A 27,061-nucleotide genomic window follows, 5' to 3' on the forward strand; every position below is an offset into this window, starting at 1 on the left:
CTGTTATTAGAGAGGGGCTAAGGGGGAACGTCAGAGGCAGGAAAGGAGTGAAAAAGAAAGGGGAAAAGAAACAGAATGGGAGAATAGGAGAATAGGAAACAGAGAAAGGGAGGAGACAGAAAAGGAAGAGATGTGTGTGTGTCATGAAGGGGTAGAGAGAAAGCCAAAGAAAATAATGGCTTAGAGGCCCCTCTATGAGACCAGTACAGCAGGTTGACTCAGCCCTCAGCAAAAGTGGGAAGTCTGGGAAGTCTGTCTTTAGCACCTTCTATCTTCTTTTTTGGAGCCCTTTCCTCTCTTCTCACTCCTAGACCCAAAGGCCTGTTCTGCAATGTTTCTACGATATGGGATAGTGAAAAGAACAGTGGCCTTAGGAACCAGGAGTCCCAGCTCTACCATTTACTAATAATAATAGCTAACATATATATATATATATATATATATATATAGAGAGAGAGAGAGAGAGAGAGAGAGAGAGAGAGAGACAGACAGACAGAGACAGAGACAGAGACAGAGACAGAGACAGAAAGACAGAGAGAGAGAGAGAGACACAGAGACACAGAGACACAGAGAGAGAGGAGAGAGGAGAGAAAAAGAGAGAGAGCACCTACTAAGTGACAGGCACTGTGCTTGCTTACAATCACAATTATTTATTTATTTTTCAAAACCCTTACGTTCTATCTTAGAATCAACATGGCTCCCAGGCAGAAGAGGGGTAAGGGCTAGACCATGGGGATTAAGTGACTTGCCCAAGGTCGCACAGCTAGAAAGTGTCTAAGGTCAAATTTGAACCCAGGATCTCCTGTCCCTAGACCTGGCTCTCTATCCACCTAGCCACCCAGCTATCCCCCATGACTCCAAGCTTCTGTCTACTGTCCTGCCATGTAGCCACCCAGGTATATGATCTTGGATAAATCATTTCCTTTCCCCAGACCTCAGTTTCTCCATAGGTAAAATAAGAAAGCTAGCCTAGACTGGGTAAACTTTGAAGTCCTTTTTCTCTTCCATTTTACAATTCCCAGTCTGTCTTCTAAGGTCCTTTCTAGCTCTGTCATTATTCTGTGTTCTAAGGCCCCTTCTAGCTTTGATATTCTAAGCTCTAAGATCTCTTCCAGCTCTGACTATGCTCTATAAATCGAATCCAAAATCACTGGGATGAGCCCACCTTAGACTCCAAAACAAACCCAATGAATGGAACATCCAAGAAGAGCCAAGAAACAGGAAAAGGAAAGAAATTATTCTGCGGGTGAGAAGGAAGGAGCACGTGGTTGGAATTCACTCCCTGAACAGCAGGGAATGTTTATTTAAAGAACCAATGGACTGGGAGGGGTGAGCAGGAGGGGGAAAGCAGTGGGCTGGGAATGATCCCCGGTTTCACCTTCGGCTCCCTCCTCCGATGCTGCGGGAGCTGAGCTGAAAGCTCTCTTCCCGGAGTGTTACTTGGCAACATCCTGATCAATCTGTGGCAAGAGGGGCGCTCTATTTCCCTTCCTTTCTCCTCCCAACAGGCTGGGGGGTGAGGAGGGAGAGAGGGAGAAAAAGAGGGGGAGAGAGGCAGACTCCAGTGACAGCGATTGCAAAAGTCAGAGGTAGCTGGGGAGCCGAGGATTTGCGGGAGTCGCTGCGCCAGAGGCCCGGGGGCGGCATTTGGAAGCTTCGGGAGAGGAGAAGGAGGACGTCGTTGGAGCCTCGCTCCTTGCTCGCCTCCTGACCAGTCTCACAGCGCCCGCGCTGCTGGGTACCATGGGGTCCTGGCCCCCCGCGAAGCTGCTCTGCCTGAGCGTGCTCGGGCACCTGGTGTCCCTGCTGGCAGGTGAGTGTGTGTGTGACGGGAGGGGGGCTCCCAGAGGCTGGGAGCCGCAAGTCCATTCCCCGGCCCTCCTTCCGCGGAGGCTGCGCTCCCAGGCTTCCTGGTTAGGAGGAGGACCCGGAGCCTAGTAGGACCCGGGGTCCTGACCCTCTCCCACCCCGCTATAACTTTGTTGGGCCAAGATCGTTTATTAATTAGGCAAGACTACTAGGAATGGGGTGGCCCAGCATCCCCCACCCCCTCCCACTGGCCTCCGCCATGGAAATAGCCTCCTTTTGGAGGGGAGGCATTTTACAGGGAAGCTGGTAGGTAGGAGAGTGAGGCAATGTGCTACTGCCCTAATTCCTAAAATATGGATTAGGTAGCAACCAAGAGGGGCCTAGATCAGCACAGAATGGAGGATGCGTTAGGATGAATCCTTTGCAAATGTCACACAGAATGGCAGAGCTGTAAGAGACCTTAGAGATCATCTGGTCCAAACCCCTCATTTTATAGAGGAGGAAACTGAGGCTCTGAGGAGAGGGGGAGGGAGGCGCTGAGGGCACAGGTAAGGAAGACAGTGGCAGAGCTGACTAGAACTCAGGTCTCCCCATTCCCAAACCAGGGTTTGTTTGTTGTTCCCCACTGCAGCCACACTATATCTCAAAGCTAAATGGCAGAGTCTAAGGGTGGGGGAGGGCAGATGAAGGACAGCAACATGTCGTTAGATTAGATTGGGGGTCCAGAGGGGTTCACGCTGGTTGTCTAAGTGCTCTGGGGCAGATGGTTCTCAAGCCATGACTAACACCTACAGGGGAGAAGGAGAATGATTTCTGCATTCCAAAGTAGATTAGAGAGGAGGTGGGAGAGGCAGCCCTTTGGTGGGGCTAGACTGGGGGGTGGGGTGGGGGGACAGGGTTGGTTCTTGCAAAATAGCATTCACTGGAAGTGCACAGTTTGAGTTAATATGTAACCTCTCCTGCTTAAGTCTTCCTGAAATCAGTATAAGGGTCTAAATAATGGTGGGGTTTTGGTGCTTTGGAACTAGACAGCTCCTAGTCTTTGACATGCTGCCCATCCCATTTTTAGGCCTTGTCCTTAAAAAAAATAATAATAATAATAATAACCAGAGCCAGGAATTAATCTGGTCATCTCTGACCTGATTGCAAACCCTGTCAAATGGGGTAGGCCTACCCCCTAACCCTACCTCTGACCTTTGAGGATAAGACTGCTTCCATTCTTTACACCTGCTTGTCTCCCTAGGGGAGCACTCTAGCAAATGGAGCCCCTCAGACAAGGAGCCTATAGGTTTGGTATAGTAAAAAGAGTCCTTGATTTGGAGACTAAAGACCTGGGTTCAAATACTTGCTCGGTTACTGTCTGTGTAACCTTGAGTGAATTATTTCTCCACTGGGACCTCAGTTTCTTTTACTCTTAAGGTCCTTTCCAGCTCTAAAATGTTCTGTTATGACGGTATGATGAAAAAATTATTTATTGAAATGAACAAATACTCCCAAGAGATGAGAGTCACCTTCCTCACTTGTAGAGTACCATTAATTCCAAGACTTTAGTCTAAAAATTGTCTCTCTCTTGAAGGGGCAGAAGAGACTGGCCTCTTGAGGATTCTAGTCTTAAGTGTGAAAACTGCAACATATACAAAAACAACATAGCCTTTTCCAGAAAACACAACATTTAGGTGTTAGTTTCCTTACAAGAAAGAGATGGAAGATGGAAGGTTCTAGAAAGCAATGGGCTTTATGGACCTGCTGTACTCTAAATCTAGGTCTCTTTTCTTTTGGTCTTTTTTTTTTTTGAGAGAGAGAGAGGAAGTTGCTGATAATTTTAGCTAAGAATATTCATTTCATAGAAAAACCAAGAAACTGGTTTTCCTTTCTTCTTGTAAAATGAGTGCTACTTTGGCCCTACTAAAAAGAATGGAATTGAATTTTTCAAACCACCCTGATGCTTTCTAAAAGTGGACTTGTTTAGGATGGATGGTGGGGTCTGTATATAATAGAATAGGGGAAGGGATAGGGTAAACCTAGGAAACCCAAACTGGAAATAAGGGAAAGGCAACTCCAATTCTGGATGAATCTTCCCCTATTCTGGTGACATGGAGAAAATAAAATGCGATTTGGGAGTCAGGAGACCTGGGTTCTAGTCATAGGTTCATAAATTCAAAGCTGGAAAGGATATTAAGGGCCCTCTAGTTCATCCCCCTCTTTTAACAGCTGAGGAAACTAGGATTTAGAGAGTCGACTTGAGGTTACATAGTGTAAGAAAAAAACTCTACTTACAGATATTAAACCAGGGTGAAAGGGTGAGAGAGAGGCTCTGATGGACACCTCAATATTTATCCGAACCCTTTCTCCTTCAGACCCCCCTCACCCTTACAAAGATTATCTGACTGTGTTTATTTAACTAAAGATGATTTAATAACAAATTCAAAAGGGAAGGCATCAGGATAGAGAGAATTGGAATTGCCCTACACCTTAGCATAGGTTGTTTTTCAAGTCAATAATTAATAAATTCAAAGACAGGATTTGAAGATATGGCTCTGCCACTCACTCCTTATGGAACTTAGAGCAAAACACTGACTCTAGACCTCAACTTCCTTTTTTCTAAAATGTGAATAAATTACCAAAGTCTATCTCACTAAATTTAAATGGAGGTACCATGAAAAAAAGTGTAACACTATAAAAATGGGAGGGATTTTTAATTATTGTTGTGGACAAGGGCAAGAGAGTGTCAACCCTACATGCTCTTTCAGCCCCTTTCTGAGTTGAGGCAGGAGCAACAAAGGCCTGAGTCCCCTGCGGCTCTATCCAGTCCTCTTTAAGATGGGAATTTCCCCAGCCAGATCTAAGCCTAAGGGCAGCTTGATTGAGACTGAAGTTGTCTCCAAGCATCATCCAGGATTGGTGAAGCTACATTGAGAATTCTCATCCCTGGGGTGTTCTCCATTGACCTCAGGGACACCCAGAGTAAAGTCAATTCTTTATACTCAAACTAGGTCCCATAATCCAGTTTGACAACTGGGACAGAGGACACCAGGGAAAGGTGATGTTTTCATGTGATGGAAAGACAAGTGATTAGGAGTCAGGATTAATGAACTCTGCTACTAACCCACTCACTGACCAAGAGTATCCCTGAATCTCAGTCTTCCTCCTCTGTAAAATAAGGACCACATTAGGTGCCAGAAAGGACCACAAGGGTCATTTGATAGTCCAAACCCTCCTCCCCACCTCCACTTAATTTTACAGGAAATTGAAGATCTGGAGAGGTTAATTACCCAAAGCCACAATCAGGCCAGGATTTGAATCCAGGTATCCAGATTCCAAATCTTAGTACTTTTCTCCCACTACCTCATACTGAGAGGGTCGAGCTAAATAGGTCTCATAGTGTTTATGGCATTTATTCTGTGAATTTTTTCTCTAGGGTAGATAAGGAAACCCCATAGTATTGGAGAAGCTTCTGAGAGAGCCCAGAACCCACAATGTCCTAGCAATGAAATGCTTAGGTGTAAAGGAGGGGGCTAGGGGAGAGGGGATAGTCTTTCACTCTGGGACCTTGGCCTGTCATGGCTTGTTTAAGCAGGTGAGAGTCTGTCAGTTCCCTGAAATGGCTGCTTTTCCTTCCTTATGGCTCTGGTACATTATATAACAAACCTGCAGAAACAAGTCCAGAGTAGGGGTGCTTTTTTCCCATGCACTGACGCATTTACTCCCACTCACTCCCCTGGAAAGAAAGGAAAAAAAAAGTCTTAGTTTCTCTCTCTCTCTCTCTTTTTTTTAAAGATGTTCTTGTCTTATCCAAAGAAGGGAAATCATAATGGAGTGACGAGTAGAATTGTTCTGGAGGGTGGGTGGACTGGAGGTGGAGGGGTCTGAGACTATCCTAAAGTCATAACAGTCCTTAAGATCTCAGGGAATCGTGGATTACTGAAATTGGTATAAACTAATTTAGGGGAATCATCTAATCCACTTCCCTCTATTTTACAGATGGGAAAAATGAGGCCCAAAAATGTTATGGGTGAATTAGGGAAGAAAGGAAGAGGGGGGGAAAGGAGTAGGAAAGGAAGAAAGAAGTGAGGGAAGGAAGGAAAGAAGAAAGGAAGGAAGGAGGAAGGGAGGAAAGGAAGGGAAGAAGGAAGGAAGGGAGGGAGGGAGGGAAGAAAAGAAGGAAAGAAAGAATGAGGGAAGGAAGGAAGGAGGGGAAAAAAACAAGTATATATTAAACATCTGCTATGTGCCAGACATTGGGCTAAGTGTTTTACAAAATTATCTCATTTGATCCTCACTACAATCTTAGGAAGTAGGTTCTATTATTATCCTCATTTTATAGTCAAGGAAACTGAGGTAGACAAGAAGTTAAGTGATTATCTATCGAGGGTCACACTGTTAGTAAGTGTCTGAATCAGGATTTGAATCCAGACTTCCTGATTCAAGATCCAAAGCAGTAGATAATCCTTGTGCCTTCAGATGCAACTCAGACCTTCTGGAAGCCTTTAAGAAAAGGGAACAAGAATCAGGATGTCCTGGAGGGAGGATGGGAACATATTCTCTACAAATGCCTCCCTGACTAGAGGCAGAGATAATGTTTGGGGTATTTAGGGATCAGAGGATTATAAATTTAGAGTTGAAAAGACCTTAGAAGTCATTGGGTCCAACCCCTCATTTTACAAATGAACTAAGGACCAAAGATCTTAAATTATTTGTACATAGTCTTAAAGCTATTTGTTACCTATTGCAGGTTTTGAATCTAGGTCTCCCCCAACTCCAGGTCAATACTCTATCTACTGAATCATGGTCAATTCTGAAGGACTGTGGGAAATTCTCTTTCCCATGAGAATCTTTGTTGCCACTAAGCAGAACAATTAAGAGCACCAGCTTAACTTTCTATAAACAATTTATTTAATAAGTCATTTGTTCCCAGAATATTCCAATCACAACTCTGTTGCTGTGCCCCTGATCTAAATCTGTTTTATGCTTGGTTGTCTCTTTGTTTTCCTGATCCAGTGTAAAAGATTATTTTAGGATCCATTTTCCCCTCAGTTTGTGAAGGAATTTCTATACAGTATCAAGTCTCTGCATCTGTGTTCCCCTTTACCTGTTAAGCTAGAAATGCCTTGGCCAGAATCCAGATTCACACAAAATCAAGTTAATTTCAAACACAAGGGGCTATGGAGTCAGTAGTTTCAGTTCAACCTTTCTCTCTTATCTGCTACCACCATTTTTATGTCTGTTTGTTATGGAGCTGGGGGTAAATGGGATCTTGGAGTCCAAATTCCTAGGTTTCCAAAGCTGGAATTCTCTCAATTCTATCAGTGCTTAGCACTTATTTAACTTGTTCTGAGAAGCAGCATACAGAGATCAGGGTAGGCCCTAGATTTATAGGTGGTCCAGGGGACCCTGATATCCTACTTGGCCCCAGAGGACATAAATAGGAACAATGAATGGAGTTAGAGAGAGAAATTTTGGCTCTCTTTTCTAACAAGTATAGCCATCCTGAAGTGAAATGGCTTGCCTATGTAGGTAATGAATTTCCTATCAGTAGAGATATTTAAACAGAAGCTGGATAGCCACTTAAGGCATTTTAAGGAAATTCCTATTCATGTACTGCTGTAACAGGTCCCTATCAACACTCTGGGCTTCTGTCATAGCTGTGGTATCTTCAGATAGGCATTCAACACTACTTGTCTAGTCTTATCAATAATTCTTCTGTGCAGGTCTGATGATTTAGCCATAATAGCTTACTTGATAGGCTCAGTTCTTTTTTCTACCTCTGTACTCTTGCTCACATTGCTCTCCCCCCAAAATGTTGCTCCAAAAACTCTCATTGGCATCTGTTGATGTTCTACCATGTTTCAAGACCCTGTTCAAAAACCACTACTTCCATGGGGTGTTTCTGCATTCCCTTACAGCTATAAAGGATCTTTTCCACTTTTTTTTAGTTTTATCTTTATTTTATTCCAATAACAAATTTACACATAAATTTTTCAAAGTTACATGATTCATGGTATCTCCTTCCCTTCTCCCAGAGTTGACAACCTTTCCCACTTCTAACCCAACCTTAGAACTTTGTACTTTGGCCCTTAACCACACCCATTAGTTCAGTCCAGGCCCCATGCCTTCTTTTTTTTTGTTACTATTTATGTTTAGTTTTTTTATTTTATCTTCTTTATCTGTAAAAGGTAATATGATATAGTGGATAGAGAGTTGGACTCAGAGACAGGAAGCTATACATTCAAATACCACCTTAGACATTTCTTTACCAGCTATATGGCTCTAAACAAATGATTTCACATTTCTTGGCCTCAGTTTTATTATTTGTAAAGGGAGGGACTTGGACTAGATGATCTCTAAAGCCTCTTCTGAATGTATGATCTATGACTATGATCATTGGATGCTCCTATTATCTCAAGGAGGCCTTTAAAGATTAGATTAGTGGTAGAAATGTCAAGCCCTGTGGTAGATGGATAGGAAGTTAAGGGAAGATATTCATGAATATGGTTAGATTGTGGCATCTGTTGGGTCATACTATATATTTATAAGGTCACCACTGGCTAGACCATAGGCCATAAAATTTGTGTCCTATATTTGGTTGGAAAAGTCCTCTCTGCAAAGTTGGGGCCATCTCAAAGCCCCACTTTGATTCTTTTTATGGTGTAGAAGTGGCCCTTGGTTCTCCAAGGTTATGCAAGAGACTTGTTAAAGCAAAGATCAAAACACAAAGCGAGATATACTAAAAATGAGAATAATGGGATGAACTTAAAATACTTCAACATGGCCTACTTACACAAGTTGTTGATGACAAAAAGATGGGAAACAGATTTTTTAAAAATACATCAATAGACTATATCCTTTTCCTAATGAAGTTTAACTTCTAACCAAGCATTTGGCTAGTGCCAAGGCATCTCCTCCAGCTCCCAAATAGCCATCCCAGCAAAACCCTGAAATTTGCACCAGACCAGACAAAATAATGATAGAAAAACTTAATGACAAACTATAGTAATTATTTCTGTCACTCCAGAACTGTATAAAAACCAAACCAGAAGTCCATTAGTCATAGAAAAGAGTGTCACCTGCAAAGCCAGCACCAGCTCAGACTAAGAAATTGACAGTCTCTCCACCACACGACCAGAGACAGGTGTAACCAGCAAGTCTCTTCATCAAGAGTCAGCAAGAGTTGAAGGCACCCCTGAAAAAGCCCCGGGGAGATAGAAAAAACCCCAGGGCAGTCAGAAAGCCCCAGGGTGAGAACCTGGGACGCTCCGAGGAGCATCAGTGACCAGTACAGTGTAACAACATTCAGACTGGGAGAACCCAGACTCCCTGTGGCCCAGAGGTTCCTAGCACTCTGATCAAAGATGCCATAGAAGTCCCTGGAGATCCAGAACTCTGAATCTCAGAGATGCAGACATTCTTAACCCTAGGAGATGAAAGCTGGTACAGAAACCTTGATGATTCAAGTGACACCAAGTAGGACTGACCACCCCACCTCATCCCCTTCTTTGAAATCACAAGAGAAGGAGAAGCCTGGCCCAGGCAAAGAGCCCCAGATCAAGGAAGACACATTTTTGGTCTGGTCTATTACACCCTCCTTTATGGTATATTTCTACCACACACCCCTTCTCTCTCTCTCTCTCTCTCTCTCTCTCTCTCTCTCTCTCTCTCTCTCTCTCTCTCTCTCTCTCTCTCTCTCATGTGTGTGTGTGTGTGTGTGTGTGTGTGTGTGTGTATTGTATATGTGATGTTTGTTTTTTAACTGGGTAAGGGGCAAGTTGTAGTGGGGAGAGGGTTAGAATAATGATACCCCCTCAAAAAAAAAGGGCCATTGAAACATTTTTTAAAACTGTATAGAAAAGAATAGCAGTTCAGAAAGGAAGCCTGGACCTGCAGGCAGTTTTTCAGGTATAGAATTTGTTGTATACTTTAAAAAAAATTTTTAAGCAAATGATATGAAACAGAGATTCATGGTTCCATATGCCTTTTTGTGCTCTGCTGTATATTTAAGAATACTCTTTTTGTGAATAAGTTCAGAATATTTAAAAAGCATAAAAATGTTTAGCTGATGTGTGTATGTATATATATGTATGTGTATATACATATATTTATCAATTGCTCTGAGACTAGTAGAGCCTAGAAACTGCCTCAGCAAGTAAGCACCTTGATCTCTTTGCCTAGCAGAGAAATATGGTAGCCAAAAGTAACACAGGCTTAGAAAATCAATTTGTTTGTAAAATCTTAGATGATGATAGTGGAAGAATCTGAGCAGAATTGTTTCATAAAGGGTGGCTGGGTAGCTCAGTGGATTGAGAGCCAGGCCTAGAGATGGGAGGTCCTGGGTTCAAATGTGGCCTCAGACACTTCCCAGCTGTGTGACCCTGGGCAAGTCACTGAACCCCCATTGCCTAGCACTTACCACTCGTCTGCCTTAGAACCAATACACAGTATAAGATAGAAGGTAAGAGTTTAAAAAAAAAAGAATCGTTTCATAAAAACTGAGAAGCAGTAAAGTGAAAAAGAACAAATTTAAAGAAAGCTTGGCAAGAGACTCAACCAAGGAAAGCCTACCCAAGGGCATTTAAGAAATTAGAAGGACAACAAACAGAAGGGAAAAAAAGGAAGAAAAAACTGTAAAGTTTTTAATAATTTATCACCATCAAGAACAAGGAGATCTATCATATTTGGCCTTTCCCATTAGCCCTAGATGTTCTATGTGGGAAAGTAGAAATGGCACTGAAGATACCTAAGCTGGGAAGAACAGCTGGATGAAATCCAGTATACCAAAGAATATGCTGGAGGTGTTGAGAGGAAGATTATCAAAGTATATGTAAGGGGAAGGTCAGAAGGATATAAGGGTGGAAAAAATAACTTACAGCTAAGTTTTCCTTCTTCCAAGGGCAATTGAGAGAAAATCAGTAAATGTGTATCTATATCACTACTTTCTTATTTCTATAATTTTTTAAATTTTTCTTTTTTCTATTAAGTCAACAAACACGAACCTTTCAATATCAGAAGAGGAACCAAAAAATTGCATGTAAAACATACAAAATTTTTATGAAAATAATCTTCATGAAGATATGTAACAGGTAGGCTTTGGCCAAACTCGCTGACTGCTTTGAGGCCTGATGGTTTACCTTCAACCTGGTTTGGCCCAGGGTGTGGTCACTATACATGCTACAGCTTCTTGGAGCCACAGTTTAGAGCTGGACAAAGGCGAACACCAAAGGTGGGGAAGCCCTGAAAAGGGCTCAACAAGCCTTCATGCCAGAGATGCTAATAATCTCTGAACTCCCCATCCACCCAAGTTGCCATTAGCTTATTGACTATTCTTTGGATCTGGTCATTCAACCAGTTCCAAATTCACTTGACTATGCTATCATCTAACAACTGTATCTTCACGTTGCATTCAAAGAACTTTGTCTAATAGTTTTCTGAAACTAGATACAGTGTCTATGGCATGGTCTAGGGCTTATTCTATCAGAATCAAATGAACAAAAATATAAATGTGAAAATATCCAATTGCTAAAAATGTCCCTTTTTTTTATCTTTTTATATTGAATTGACTAGACTTAAAAGATATGTAACTAAAGAAGTAGTTGTTTCTTTACTTTCTCTCCTTGGCCAAAAAAAAAATTGGCTAATGACATATAGTCAATTGCATGTTTGAAAGTTATAGAGAATATAAGATCCTAGAGCACTTCTTGTTTATTAGCTATACAGGAGCCTTTGATTCAGGGCAACAAAATGCCTCCATAAAAGGCTCTTCTACAATCATTTGTCTCCCATTCATATGTCAAAATCATGCAAGAGGGGCAGCTAGGTGGCTCAGTGGAGAGAGAGTTTGGCCTGGATACAGGAGATCCTGGGTTCAAATGTGACCTTGAGTTCTCCCTAGCTGTAGGACCCTGGGCAAGTTACTTGGCCCCCATTGCCTTGCCCTTACTGCTCTTCTGTCTTGGAACCAATACTTAGTACTGATTCTAAGATGGAAGGTAAGAGTTTTTAAAAATCATGCCAGAATCCTTGAAAGACACAACAATAGCAATTTTATATGTTGTCCTCTAGTTTCAGTCATGCCTGACTCTTTGAGACCCTATTCGGGGTTTTCTTGGCAAAGAAATTGGTTTGCCATTTCCTTCTCCAACTCATTTAACAGAGGAGGAACTGAGGCAAACAGGGTTAAGTAAATTGCCCAGAGTCACATATAACTAGTAAATGTCTGAAGTCAGATTTGAACTGAGGTCTTCCTGACTCCAGACCCAACACTCTATCCATTGTGCCACTTCATTATATGAAAAGCACACAACAAATTCTACACTTGAAAAACTGCCTGCTATTCTGTGCTTCCTTCTCAACTTCCATATTCTTTATCTGCCCCTTTGGTTATTAACCTCAAATGAGGTATACATCAGGGAGTTGTATACATCCTCCCCCAAATAGGGAGTATATGCCCTGTTTGCCACAATCATGGGGAATGTCCAGTGCCAACACCAAATCAGAAAGTGATTCCCACTAAATACTGAGGTCTTTCAGATGCTCCTTTTTGCATATGATATTGTGTTGATTGTCTCAAGACCCAGAACATTGCAGAGCCTCCTAAGTGAGATCATGATTGCTTAAAATTGAATTCTAACTGTTCACAGAGGAAAAATAAAGTGGATGAAGGATGTTTGTACTCTAATATTTAGTGGAATGAAGATTAAGTTGAATATTAGATAAACATTGTGGATAAATATTAAATAGATTGATGGGAGTTTGGGGGCAAGAATTATAGAAGGCAATGTATGGATGGGTTGTGCTTTGCATTATTGGGGAGAATATTCACATCAGTGAGAATATAAATACATTAAAGTAGCAGAATATGGTAGAGTCTTCTCTGGGAGATCACTGGTAGGTAGTTTCAGTTTATTTGAAGAACAGGTAGCCAATCTCACCTTAAGATAACTATAAGACTTAATGATGGGGATTGGGGGTGGCAGCTAAGTGGCTCAGTGAATTGAGAGCCAGACCCAGAAATGGGAGGTCCTGGGTTCAAATCTAGTCTCAGACACTTCCTAGCTGTGTGACCCTGGGCAAGTCTTGGAACCAATATACAACATTGATTCCAAAACAAAAGGATTTTAAAAATTTAAAAAAAGGAAAGACTTAATGATGGATCTGGTGCCACATACCAAAAACCAAAACACACAAAACAACAACAATAACAAAAAACACCAAGGCAATTTGTTTCTATCTCCCTGCCACCTTAGCTCCTAATTTTGATCTGGCTCTGAGAAATGAAGTAAAACCTTTAACTGCTCCCAGGAAATGGACTTTGTAGATGGACTCAAAATGGCCACAGTGGCAAGAATCTGTGTGTGTTTTATATACTGAAGCTGATAATCAGCTAGAGCCATTTTCAGATCTTCCAATCTGGAGTAAACAAGCTGTAAGTCCCTCTGAATTTATGGATCAAGAGTAAATCACCCAATGAGAAATTCAGAGAGGTTGGTAGGACCACTCTGGTGTTAGAGGCTACAGTCATGGATATTGATCAGTCATTCTGGCCATCTCTTTCCTTATGTTGTTCTCCCTATCACTGGGGAGAAGTCTAGTCTAACCAGCCTACAGCAGGCAGTCCAGGGGCTCCTTTTATCAAGAAGCTCAAGGCAGAAGTGATTCAGTATGGCATAGTGAAAAGAGCACAGATCTGGAGTCAGGGTAGAAATGGAATTGAATTCTCCCTCGAACACTTCCTATGGCCCAGGCTTTCTCATCCTTAGTTTCCTAATCAATAAAAAGAGGACAATAATAGCTGACTCAGTGAGAAAGATCCAGTGTAAATTGCTTCATAAACCATGAAACACTGTGGAAATGGCACTCTTATCATTGAGTATTTGAGTTCCAGAGCCTCTCAGTTTAAATCTGGAGAAAGTACTACACAGTGTGGTGACCTTTGTCCTGGACTAATATTCCTTGAACAGAGTTTAAGGCTAGGGAAATTCCTGTCCCCTTAGTAACCACTTTGGAGTGGTACCTAGCCCAAGGCTCAGCCATTTCAGTTTCCTGTTCTGCCCACCCTCTACATCCCTGTTTTAACACGCTAGTGTGTGCTTTAGAGAGTCAGGAGGGTTATATTAGTTGTTCACCCGAGACGGCACAGGTGTCATTCTACAGTTGGACTCTACAGAATGTTTGTCTTGTTTCTTGAATTGGGAAGAGCCATGTTCATCTCCTTCCTGGTGGAGGTCCTAGCTCAAGGAATTCAGAACCCAGAGAGGGTCATTTGAGTGGCCTTGGCAGGGTCCCAGGTTTCCTTCTGCAGGGACAGAAGTCATATTTCTCCTCCATTTTGTTCCCAGTCAAATGCCAGCTGAGGGCAGAAACCTTGGGGAAAAACTCTTGAGTCACCGGGAGGTCCCCCACAGTAGTCCAGGACTAGCAGAGGAGTGGATTAATAAATCTTCAAAGTCCCATTTACTTTCACATCCTGGTTCCTAGGGAAGGAAGTAGGGGGAGGATAGAAGTTTCCTCAGTGACTCATAGAGACATTTGCTTCAGCTTCAAGGAGATTATCTCACCCCACTGACCCAGTAACTGGCCAATACTCCCTCTGGGAGACCATCATGGGGATGGGGGCAGGGGAGGAGAGAATGTCCACAAATGCCCTATTCAGAGCCTCAGGACCCCCTGGGGAAAGGTGGTGTTGACCTGGGCATGTCATGATGAGATGTCTGAATCTTCTTTCTTCTCTTGGCTGATTTAAAAAAAAAATCCTTACCTTCTGGCTTGGTATGGATTCTAAGACAAAAGAGTGGCAAAGGGCTAGGCGCTGGGGTTAAGTGACTTGCCCAGGATCACACAGTTAGGAAGTATCTAAGACAAGAAGCAGAACCTAGAAACTACAGATCACAGAGAACTGGGATTCTGGGACTAGGGCAAAGACCTGACACAAAGGCCTCTAATATATACTGAAAATCAAAACAAGGAGGTGGTCAGTAATCTAGATAGGCAGGTAGCAGGGATCATCCAAGGAAAAACTGGACAATCAGTATCTACCAACAAGCATCTACTATGTTCCAGGCAGTGTGTTAAACACAGAGAAGTCAAAACCTCCCAAAAAACAATCCCTGCCCTCAAGGAGCTCCTATTCTGTCAGGGAAGACCACACATACATAGAAAAGCATATACAAAATCAATAAGAGGTCATTTCGAGAAGGGAAACATTAGGAGCTGGTCAGGAAGGTCAGGAAGGATCTACTGTAGAAGATAGTGCTTAAATTGAAATCAGGATTTGGGGAGTGTGGGCAATAATATTAGAAAAGAGAACAAAGGCAGGGAGATGGCACAAGGGATAAAGAACTAGACCTAGAGGCAGGAAGGCCTGTATTCAGATCCAATCTCTAGCATTTACTACCTGTGTGACCCTGGACAAGTCATTTAACTATTGTCTTCCTTGGATCCCTCATCCATAAAATGGAAAGAATGATAGCACCTATCTCCCAGAGTTGTTGTGAAGATCAAATAAGACACTATTCTGGCACATAGTAAGTGCCTAATAAGGGCTTATTTTAAAAAATAGTAAAGCTAGGTGGCTCAGTGGATTGAGAGTCAGGCCTGGAGATGGAAGATCCTAGGTTTAAATGTGGCCTCAGACACTTCCTAGCTGGGTGACCTTGGGCAAGTCCCTTAACCCTCATTTCCTATCACTCTTCTGCCTTGGAACCAATACACAATACTGATTCTAAGATAGAAGGTAAGGGCTAAAAATAATAATAACAATGAGAGGGAGCAGCTAGGTGGCTCAATGGATAGAGCACCAGGCCTAGAGTCTTAGAGTTATTACTAGGCAGAATGTGGGGTTTTTTAAAAATGAGAAATGAAATATCAGAGTTTATTTAAGGAATCTTAAGCAGTAGGACTCAGAATAAGAATGGAATTTCAATGGAGCTCTCTGGGCAGCTTGCCAAAGGTAGGAACTGATCTCCCCTTGTGAGAAGGCATAGATCATCAGGGGGAGGCAAATGAGCTAGCTTACCTGGCTAGAATGGGGAAAGAAGGGCAGAGATCAGGGAAGTTCCAGGGAGGTAGAGAGGAGGATACGAGGGTAGGGTTTAAGAAAGCAGAAGCTAGAAGCAGAGAGATAAGGTAGGAGAAGATTTGGAATGTGTGGCTAACCTATGGACTCTGGACAACTGGTATTAGTGACACTGACAAGAGGAGCATAGGGGACAGGGGGGTTGAAATTCTCATCACAAGATCTAGAAACAGGACCTTAAATATCTAATCCAATTATAGGAAAAAAAGAGAAGCCTCTGGAAGTGAAATGACTTACCTAATATCATATATTCCACTGTCAAGCCTGGGCTCTCCTAACTAGTAGTGAGGGGAAGAGGCCTGGGTCTGCCTTCAGGAAAAGTGGGTGTGAACCCTGATTTACCACCTCTGTGACTTTGGGCAGCAAGCCACTCTGGGGTCTGTTTTCTTATCCAGTAAATAAGGGGGGCCAATACTGAGCTAGATGACCTTTAAGGTGCCTTCCAATGAAAAAACTCCAAGCCCAATACTGGGGAAGAATGGGGGGGGGGGGGAGTGGAAATGTGAGCTGGGGAATGTGCTGGAATTTTGAAGAAGAAAAATCCATGTAAATGTATGAACCTTTTCTGATTCTGGTTACTTTCATTGCCTTAGGACAACATTTTAGCATGAGTAAGTGCACCCATGAATGTCCCCCATTGAACAGAGATATGCCCCAAATTCCAAATCATCGCCTAAAGAATTACACTGCAACATCGCCGTCTTGCCGCCCCAAAGCTATCATGTAAGTACCTCTCATAATCCCTCCGAAGAATCCTTGACCTTTCCCTTCTCTGCTAAAGGGAGCACCTCTTATCTTGGTAAAAATCAAGCACCTGTTCTGAGGGAGCTTCAAGAGCCTGCTGAACCCTTCCAGATTAACCTTTGGGGGTGTCCTTGTCACTTCTTCTTTTCCCAGCATGATTTTCTATCAGAGCCTTGTGATGATGCCACATTCTCACATTTTCTGACAATTAGCTAACTCGTGGGAGAAGTTGAAATCATCCTATTGTGGTGAAAAGAGTACTATATACAGAATCAAAGGATCTTGACTGCTGCCTCCCCTATTATGTATGTGAGCTTTGGACAAATCACTTGGCCTTTATGGACTCATCTTAAAATGAAAGAACTGAAAGGCTAGGTGGCATTACAGTTTAAACTTGGAGTCTGGAGGATTTGGTTTCAAATCAGAACTCACAGAACAAATCAGATACTTCCTAACTATGTGACCCTGGGCAAGTCACTTAACTTGTATGCTATTCTGTCCTAGAGTTCTTACTAGGACTGAAAGTAAGATTTTTTTAAAATGAAAGCTAACTTTGATCTAGATAACTTTGATCAGTTTCTGTAAGCCTAGGGCATGTGTATGTCAGGAAAAGGATTTAGCTAGTCACAAGGAACCAATCTCTAGCTATTTATTGGTCTTGGTGTTGGGATCAGTCACATCTGGTTAAATGCAAACACTTCTAAGTTTCCACTCTGCCACAGAACTAATGGAGCAAGGCTAAATCTTGGGCAAGTGGGGGTCCAAAGCCATCTTTTTAGCCCTATACAAGGCTTTTAGGAGCTAGCAGCCAAGTGACCCAATGCTTATATACCAAGAAACTGGACCTTCTCTCCCGTCTACTCTTACCCTGCTTCTTTTTTTTCTTTTTAGAAAAGATTTTATTTTATTTTTTTATTGCAAGTATATATTTGTCTCCCTCCTACATTCCCCTCTCCCCAATTTGGAAAAAGAAAAAAGAAAACCTTTGTAACAAATATTCATAATCAAGCAAAATAAATTCCCAAATTGGCCATGCCTAGGAATGCATACATACATACATATACATATATGTATACACACACATATATACACATTGAATTCATCACTGCTCTATCAAGAAGTTGTTTTTACTGGAAGAGACTTCTGTAAGGTCAAAGGATATATAGCAGGTTGTTGACTTGGGAAAAAAAGGAATCCAGAGCTTCCTTTCAATGCCATTATTATGTACTTGGAGAGTGTCCAGGGGAAGTTAGATTACATAAAGGTGAATATTAAGCACACCACTGACCTTTTAAGAATCATCTGTGTGTCTCCCTACTGCCCCGTCCCCACTGATGTTCCCAAACTCACTCCTAAGAAAGAGAATTTGTACCAGCAGAGCTCCAGAGGCAAGAAAAGGACAGAATGAAGGGGCATTTACTAGGAGCTTACTATATGCAAATCACTAGGAATATAAATAGCCAAGTATGGCAGTCTCTATTCTCCAGGAACTCATTCTTTTTTTTCCCCTTTAAACCCTTATCTTCCATCTTGGAATCCATACTGTGTCTTAGTTCTAAGGCAGAAGAGTGGTAAGGACTAGGCAATGGGGACTTGCCCAGGGTCACCCACCTGGGAAGTGTTTGAGGTCATATTTGAACCCAGGATCTTTGATCTTTAGACCTGGCTCTCAATTCACTGAGCCACCTAGCTGCCTCCAGGAACTCATATTCTAATAGATGGAGATAATCCCTATAGGAGGTTTCAGTGCCAAGGTCAATGGGCTTGAGTCCCAGGACCTTGAGATATTTTCAATTCCTTCCTATTTTGGCTACCCGTGTGTGTTAACCAACCCACAGGATTGCCAAGCAAACCTTCCAGCCCATTGTTCCTTTCTATCTTCTCCCACTCCGGCTCAGCCCTCCTGGTCTTTTAAAAACATCTCAAGTATTCAAGAGTTTGAATTAAAATGTTCTATTGTTGATTCATCATCTGAAGTGACAAGGATAGTTTGTTCTAAGTCAGACCAAACGGGAGACGAAGATGATTATGCTCATCAATCAAATATAAGACAGGAATAGGGACTAGATTTAATCTGTATAGAGAACTCCCAGGTAAGGAAACTACTTCCTCTACCAGTTTTGGTGGTTATGGCCCCTTTTGGCACTTTGGTGAGATCTATGGGCTTCTTCTCACCATCATGCTTTTATATAATACATGTAGGATTATAAAAGAAACCAATGCTGTTGAAATAGTTAACCAAAAAAGTTGTTAAGTTCATAGATCCCAGATCAAGAACATCTATAAGACTTAGAATGTTGCCCAGAGTCTCTCCTACGCCAAATATATAGGCTTTTTAAAAAGCATAAAGTATTCTTGGGACATTATGGTTGTTTTATTATAAGGGATTTTTGTTAAAATGAATACCTTACTAAATCTCATACGGCTATTTCAGGAGTCTGGGATAGAAAAAAATGATACTCGGTCTTTTCTGAGTAATAAGTAGATTGCTTCTTTCGTAAGTGATTGCTGCCCTATGAGGAACAAAAGCACCTTGTGATTGTCCCCTGAACCGAAGCCCAAGATGAGGTCCAAGCCCAGTCAGAATCTCTTGGGAAAAGAAAGCAGGACTCATGCCCCCTTTGCCATGGTGGACTTTCCCACCGTTGACAACATTAATTTTCTTGGGGCAGGCCCTGCTTATTACCATACATACATCGAAATATGCAAACATACACACAGAGATTCATTCCTATTCTGGTCATATTAGAAACCACCCTGTCCAAAGAAGACTCTTAGCATTTTTGTTTGAAGCAATACATCAGAAGCCACCTTTTTTTTTTTTAAATTCTTGAATGCAGGTCTAGAAGAATCTTTAAAAAAAAAAGTGGAAACATGTCCTAGGTAGGGGGGGGGGGGAGCTAAAAGTACTGAAATGTTTTTTTTGGTTTTTTTTATCTCTGGGGAAAAAGGAAGAGTGGCATTATGGGGCATTGATTACAGTAATAGGACTATGAACTGACTTATAAGATGCTTCATTTTTCTCATTTGAAAGTATGGTGGAAAGAGAACTCACTAGCTCTGGATGCAGGGAAACTGAGTTTAAATCCCACCCATAATGGAAGCTACCTATTTGTTGTTGGGCATATTTCTCTATGCCTTAATTTCCTTATCTGAAAAATGAGGGCAGTAGTGTCAGACTCAAATAGAAATGGATCCCTGCTGGTCACATATAGACTTGATAAAACCATAATTTAACATTATCTATGTTCTATGGTATTTTTATTTATTTTATTAAATATTTTCAAGTTACATTTTAATTTTGTCTAGGTAGCTCTAGAGAGTTTTGCAGCAAATTTAATGCTTGTTCTAGATGACCTCAGAGATTACATCCCACTCTAGATTAAGACCTATAACCAGAGTAGAACTGGTACCAATTGGTTCCAATCCCATCCCAGTCACTTACTGCTCATGTGACCTGGAGTAAGTCCCTTAACCTCTCAAGACCTCAATTTCCTCAACTACAAAACAAATGGTTTGTTCTACAAAGACCTCTGGGGTCCTTTCCAGTTCTAAATTCTCTCATGATCATCCCATGTTATTATGTTGATTTTATAGATGAGAGAACTGAGGCTCAAGAGTTCAGAAGACATCTAGTTAGTACCATAGTGTATAGAGTGTTCCAACCTAGAATCAGGAAGATCTGAGTTCAAATTCAGCTTTATTAGCTGGGTGACACTAGACAAGTCACTTCAATCTCTGTCTGTCTCAATTTTTTCAGTTGTAAATTGTGGATAATAGGGAACAGCTAGCTGGCTCAGTGGATAGAGAGCCAGTTCTAGAGACAGGAGTTCCTGGTTTCATATCTGGCCTCAGATACTACCTAGCTGTGTGATTCAGAAAATCACTTAATCCCCATTGCCTAGCCCTTATCACTCTTCTGCCTTGGAATGAACACATAGTATTGATTCTGAAAGAGAAAATAAAAGAGTAATTTTTTTATTTTTTAATATTTTAATTTGTTTTAATTTGGTCAATTTCAAACATTATTCCTTGGTTAACAAAAATCATATCAATTCCTCCCTCTCCTCCCCCCGCCCTTCCCCGTAGCCGACGCACAATTCCACTGGATATTACATGTGACATTGATCAGAGCCTATTTCCATGTTGTTGATGTTTGCACTAGGATGTTCATTTAGTGTCTACATCCCTAACCATATCCCTTCGATCCATGTGATCAAGCAGTTGTTTTTCTTTGGTGTTTTTACTCCCAGTGTTTCCTCTGAATGTGGGTAGTGTTCTTTCTCATAGATCCCTCCGGGTTGTTCAGGATCACTGCATTACCACTAATGGAGAAGTTCATTACATTTGATTGTACCACAGTGTATCAGTCTCTGTGTACAATGTTCTCCTGGTTCGGCTCCCCTCACTCTGCATCAATTCCTGGAGGTTGTTCCAGTTCACATGGAATTCCTCCACTTTATTATTCCTTTGAGCACAATAGTATTCCATCACCAACATATACCACAGTTTGTTCAGCCTTTCCCCAATTGAAGGGCATCCCCTCATTTTCCAATTTTTTTGCCACCACAAAGAGCACAGCTATGAATATTCTTGTATAAGTCTTTCCTTATTATCTCTTTGGGGTACAAACCCAGCAGTGCTATGGCTGGGTCAAAGGGCAGACAGTCTTTTATTGCCCTTTGGGCATAGTTCCAAATTGCCCTCCAGAATGGTTGGATCAATTCACAACTCCACCAACAATGAATTCATGTCCTGACTTTGCCACATCCCCTCCAGCATTCATTACTTCCCTTTGCTGTCATGTTAGCCAATCTGCTAGGTGTGAGGTGATACCTCAGAGTTGTTTTGATTTGCATTTCTCTGATTATAAGAGATTTAGAGCACTTTTTCATGTGCTTATTAATAGTTTTGATTTCTTTGACTGAAAATTGCCGATTCATGTCCCTTCCCCATTTATCAATTAGAGAATGGCTTGATTTTTTGTATAATCGATTTAACTCTGTAAATTTGAGTAATTAGATCTTTGTCAGAGGTTTTTGTTATGAAGATTGTTTCCCAGTTTGTTACTTCCCTTCTAATTTTGGTTACATTGGTTTTGTTTGTACAAAAACTTTTTAATTTGATGTAATCAAAATTATTTATTTTACATTTTGGGATTTTTTTCTAGCTCTTGCTTGGTTTTAAAATCTTTCCTCTCCAAAAGATCTGACAAGTATACTATTTATTCTGTGTTCACCTAATTTACTTATAGTTTCCTTCTTTATGTTCAAGTCATTTACCCATTCTGAGTTTATTTTGGTGTAGGGTGTGAGATGTTGATCCAAACCTAATCTCTCCCACACTGTAAAAGTAATTTTTTAAAATGTGGATAATAATAGCACCTGCCTCACAGCAGGTTTTTATGAATCTTTGTTCCTTTTTCTTCCTCTTCGAGAGGGTAAGTGACTTGCCTGTAGACACACATCAGAAGTAGAACCTGAACTCTGATCTTTCTGACTCAAATCCAGAATTCATTCCACTATACCACACAGTTTCTCAGTGTAACTGATAATTAAAGAGCTTCACGAAAGGGAGAGAGAGATAGAGAGACAACACATAGAGAGACAGAGACACAGGGAAAGAGACAGACACACTAAGAGAGCTTCCTCATATGGAAAGACTAAGCTATACAATGCCTTTAGCAGAGTTTGAGGAAATGGCACATGGCTCTCTTTTTCATAACTGAGTATGGTCTTGACTGGAGACTGCAGGAAGGTATATCATGGAATACTTTCCATGAGGATTATTATTTACAGTGAACTAGTTACTACCCCAGCAAAAGCAATAGCCATCATCTTCATTTTTCATACATAGACAGGTAAAGGAAACAGCTTACTGAACCCAGATCTTGGACTTTGGCATGTCCAGAGAACCCTTCCCCTGAAGACCTTCTGTCTTTTGAGGCCTCAAGCCGCCATATTGGCTTCCCTACACAATCTTTGCCTATGGGCTAACCTCCCTACATGCATCTTCTGCAGCTAAGTTCTTGTGAAGCTACCAGCTCTTGGAGTTGGGTTAAGCCAATGATGACACTTTCCTTTGGTATTCCTTCTGACCAAGGACCTGCACTTGTGATTATGGCTGGAAGAGTTTAAAAGGGTCATCTGAGCCCATGGGCCAAAACAGTGCCTCTCCATAAGGTCAAACCCTTGACCTTATAAACATCAGTTCCAATTGTCTGAGCTACTCAAACCTCAACACAACAACAATTTCAATAATAAAACTAAATTACTTTAGGATTTACAAGTGGGGGGTAGCTGGGTTGCTCAGTGGATTGAGAGCCAGGCCAAGAGACAGGAGGTCCTAGGTTCAAATCTGGCCTTAGACACTTCCCAGCTGGGTGACCCTGATCAAGTCACTTAACCCCCATTGCCTAGCCCTTACCACTCTTCTGCCTTGGAACCAATACATAGTATTGATTCTAAGATAGAAGGTAAGGGTATTAAAAAAAAAAGATTTACAAGCATGTTCCTCACAATAACCTTATGCAATAAATCAACCCCATTTTGCAGGTAGGAAAACAAGTTCAGAAAAGGGAAATCATTTGCCCAGGGCTACAAGGCTAGAAAGTGCTTTTTTTGGGGGGGGCATACTTGTTATTTCATTAATATAAGAAACTCCTATTGAGGCAACTTCTTGAACCAATGCATATTGGGAATTTTTCTGCAGTTAATTAGAGAGAGTTTATTGGGGCCCTGCAAGGTTAAATGATTTGCCCAAGACTACACAGTCATCTTATGTCAAAGGCAAGGCTTGACCAAGATTGGCTCTCTCTCTCCATTCTCCCCTGACACCTCTCCTTAATAAGTATTAGAGCCAGGGTATGGACCTAGGCCTCCTGGCACCAAGTCTAGCGCACTCTGCTTTATGCCATGCTGCCTAGGTCACAGAGAATGTGAGATACCTGTGCCCTGAACTAGGAGGCTTCCTCTAATTCTGATGTCCTGGCAGTCATCATTGCCTTTTTTCTTCTCTTTCAGATTCTTTACTGCAAGGAACAAAATCATATGTGCTGACCCGGATGTGAAATGGGTACAAGAAGCAGTTCGGTTTCTGGATGAAAGTGCTGCTGCTCAGAAAATGACCCAAGGAAAGGAGGATAGAGGCAAATTTGAAAAATTAATGGGAGTAACTGGGCCCCCAACCACCCAAGTCAATGGCGGAGAGAGCACTGTTCCAGCTACTACCTTGGCTCCAGAAGCTGCCAATACCCCTGTCTCAACAACCGTCAGTCCTAGCCCAAGCCCGACGCCTGCCTTCTCGGAGGAAGAAATGGCCTTGATGACCTCCCCAGGGCTGCCGGCCAGCATAGTTAGTTCATCAGTGTCTTTCTCTGACTCTCTTCTGGTGGGATCCACCTCAGCCATGGAGGGGGAAAAGACTCTAGACACTGGAACCGAGACTTCCAGTATAAAGGCTATATCTGCAACGGTGACTCCAATTCCTGAGAGTTCTGATTCAGGCCCCCTGGCTAAAGGGGAGATGTCTGAGGAGATGCCTACTCTTTCTTACCCTGGGGAGGAAGTTATGGGACAGTCAGAGGACCACCCTGAGCCCGTGGAGGAGAGCGATTTTACGACTGAAAATCCCATTATTAGTGAAGAGGCAAGCACTGTTTTAACTCTCACAAACCCCTTCTCCAACCTGGCTACAGATGTTGCAGAACACTATTTCCCTGCCTTTATCCCTGCCTCAGAAAGCCCCAATCAAGGGCTGGTTTCAAGAACCAGCCTACCTTCCAAATTTGAAGAGACTGCCCATGCCACGGTTGATCCCCAAAGGCTAGAAGTTGCCATCACAGCCATCCCAGACTCTCCACAGGCAGCAACCCGAAGGCAGGCTTTTGGCCTATTGGCCTTCCTGGGTTTCCTCTTTTGCTTAGGGGTGGCCATGTTTGCCTATCAGAGCCTCCAGAGCTGCCCTCGTAGGATGGCGGGAGAAGTGGTCGAGGGGCTCCGTTATATTCCAAGGAGCTGTGGGAGTAACTCCTATGTCCTGGTTCCTGTGTGATCCTGAGTCCTTCTGTGAGCCTTCTCTGTCTGAGTCCAGACACCAATCTTTGACTGAGTCAGCCACCCCATTGCTGCTCTGGCCCTTGCTGGGAGTGCCAGTGGCATTGCCCCAAACCTGAGTGCCAATGGCCCTGCCCCAAACCTGAGGCAAGAGCCTCCTCAGCTACCCTGGAAACCACCAAAGGGAATTAGGGTGAGGGATACTCCCACTTCCTAGGCACATTGTAGGAGGCATGTCCCCGCCTTGGAAGGTGCCCCGAAGCTGGAAAATCCCTCATATGCCGCTGGTCGGTCAGAGGTTCCCCTTGTACCACGTTCTCTCCTCTGATGAATAAGTATTTATTGAATGCCTCTGTCCCTCACCCCATTCACCTCTTCACCACAACACGTGTCCAGTTCTGGGCTTTTGGGTTGGCTGATTTGCTCTCAGATAATATCATTTCTCTGTACTCCCTTGGCTACCTGTATCCTATGTCACTCATCCCACTTCCCTGGCTAGCTGAGGTGCTATTTGACTCAGTCACCTGTACAGAAACCAAATGCTCTAGCCAGGTTCTCATTTTTTTGCATGAGACAAATGTGGTGTTTCCTGAGGGTGGATTGGCCCCCCTCAAACCCAGTGAGACATAGTCAAAAAGAAAAGGAAAGATTTTTGTCAAGTTGGATTTTTTGTTGTTGTGAGACTGGGGTAGGGGTATTACTGTTTGTTGTTGTTGTAGATTTTATTTGATTTTATTTTATTTGCCTCCCTGAGGAATTTGGTCTCTGCGATTGAAATCCCTGCTAGCCCTAGGGGCCAGCTTTTCTCCCTACTGAAAGAGGAGTTTGTTTGTGACCCTTGGGAATGGGATAGAGGCAAATATCAGATCAGAAACTGATCCTTGATTTGAAAGGACCCAGTGGTCAAGGTACAGGACACTCCCTTCCCTGGAATAGTCAACAACTCCCAGAAGCCTTCTCTCCCTCCCCATAGTCCAGCATTTGTAGTCGCTGTTTCCTCTGAGCCTCTTAAACCAATGTGGGGAGGGTAGAGAAGCTTAGTGGTCTGGCATTCACTACTTGGTAGCCAGCTGGGAGGTATCATGTCCTAGGAAACAAGAAAGAAGTGAAGGAAAGGACCCCCCCCCCCAAATCTTTCAGTGCTGCTAGAATTGGACAAGTATACCTTTGGTGGATATTCTCTAATTTGCCCAGAGAATCATAGGTCTAGCTTAAAGCCACACTTCATCCGTGGCCTGCCCCAGCTCATTGGTGAAAGATGGCGGTCCAGTGACCTAATTAAAGTGATGATGAGGGGGTACCAAAGATCAGAATTTTTAATTTGTCTTTCAAGCTCAGACTCCACCAAACTCCCCTCCCTGGTCATTACTATGTCCTAAAGTCTCAATCCATCTCCCAAAACTAGGATGTTGGAAGAATCAAAATTATATCAGTTATATAGTTGGATGGGCAAAGGTCTGGACTAACTGGGCTTTTTCCCCCTAAATGTCCCTTGCCCAGGTACGCAAAAACAGGTAGATGTAGGGGAAGCCATGGGAAGGAGGCCAGCTTTCCAAGGCAATTGCTGAGTGATGCCCAAATTTATATACACATACACATATGTATATATATGTAATATACATTATAATATATATGTTTTTTAAACTGATCCTGTCCTGGTCAGTTTGCATCTTCTGAAAGGCCCGGAATGGACCCATGGCCCTCTTTCACTATAGTTCTTTACACCAATTCCATGGAATCTCTTGCAGTTCTCACCCTGTATTTGCTCTCAAAAAAGGCTCTTAGTCTTCTCCTCCTTGGACTTCAGAAACTGTCATCTTTCTCTAAGGTTAGAGGCAAAGCTCTCCTACTTGGATACAATTTGATTCTGTGAAAAAGAAACACACATCTCTTAATTTTGATTTGGGGTGGTCCTTGTTCTGAGTCAAGGAAACAACTTGGATCTATTAGGTCTAAGCCTCAAGAAGGAAAGTCTTCCAGGGAAAAGCAAGTAGAGCAGATGGTGTACGTTTTGGGGGAAGGGAGTAGAAAAAGAACTCAAAGCCATTTTGAGCGAATTTATTCCAGATTCTCTGGAAGTAAAATGGCTGCTGAACCTTGGTGGGAAGCATGCTGAGACCTGAGAAATGAGTTCTCATGTCTTCTAAGGAAAGTGGGGGTGTTAGGAGTAGTAGAAGGAAATTCTAAGCGCAGCTAATCCCCAACCTGGGGATGATACACACACAACTTCCCCTTAACCAACAGATAGTGAATAAAGATGCTATCCATTCCAGAGGGATGATGCACTGACAGGCATTGGCTCCTCTACTCTCCTCATCACTCATTGCCAGTGTCTGTAACATTTTGTATTTTAGTAAGAAAAAGAAGCATTAAAAGTCCTGTGAAATAA

The 27,061-nt window shown here is 42.4% G+C and overlaps 1 protein-coding gene across 1 annotated transcript; it reads left to right on the forward strand.

Annotated features, from left to right (window-relative positions):
• Positions 1-1,269: 1,269 nt before the first annotated feature.
• On the forward strand, positions 1,270-27,061 carry CX3CL1 (C-X3-C motif chemokine ligand 1). Its single transcript, XM_007474900.3, has 3 exons — positions 1,270-1,813; positions 16,468-16,597; positions 23,641-27,061. Exons 1-3 carry the CDS (start codon positions 1,744-1,746, stop codon positions 24,668-24,670), a joined length of 1,230 nt encoding a protein of 409 aa, XP_007474962.2. The 5' UTR covers positions 1,270-1,743; the 3' UTR covers positions 24,671-27,061.

The sequence above is a fragment of the Monodelphis domestica genome, chromosome 1 (assembly GCF_027887165.1).
Source record: "Monodelphis domestica isolate mMonDom1 chromosome 1, mMonDom1.pri, whole genome shotgun sequence".
Taxonomy (NCBI): Eukaryota; Metazoa; Chordata; class Mammalia; order Didelphimorphia; family Didelphidae; genus Monodelphis; species Monodelphis domestica.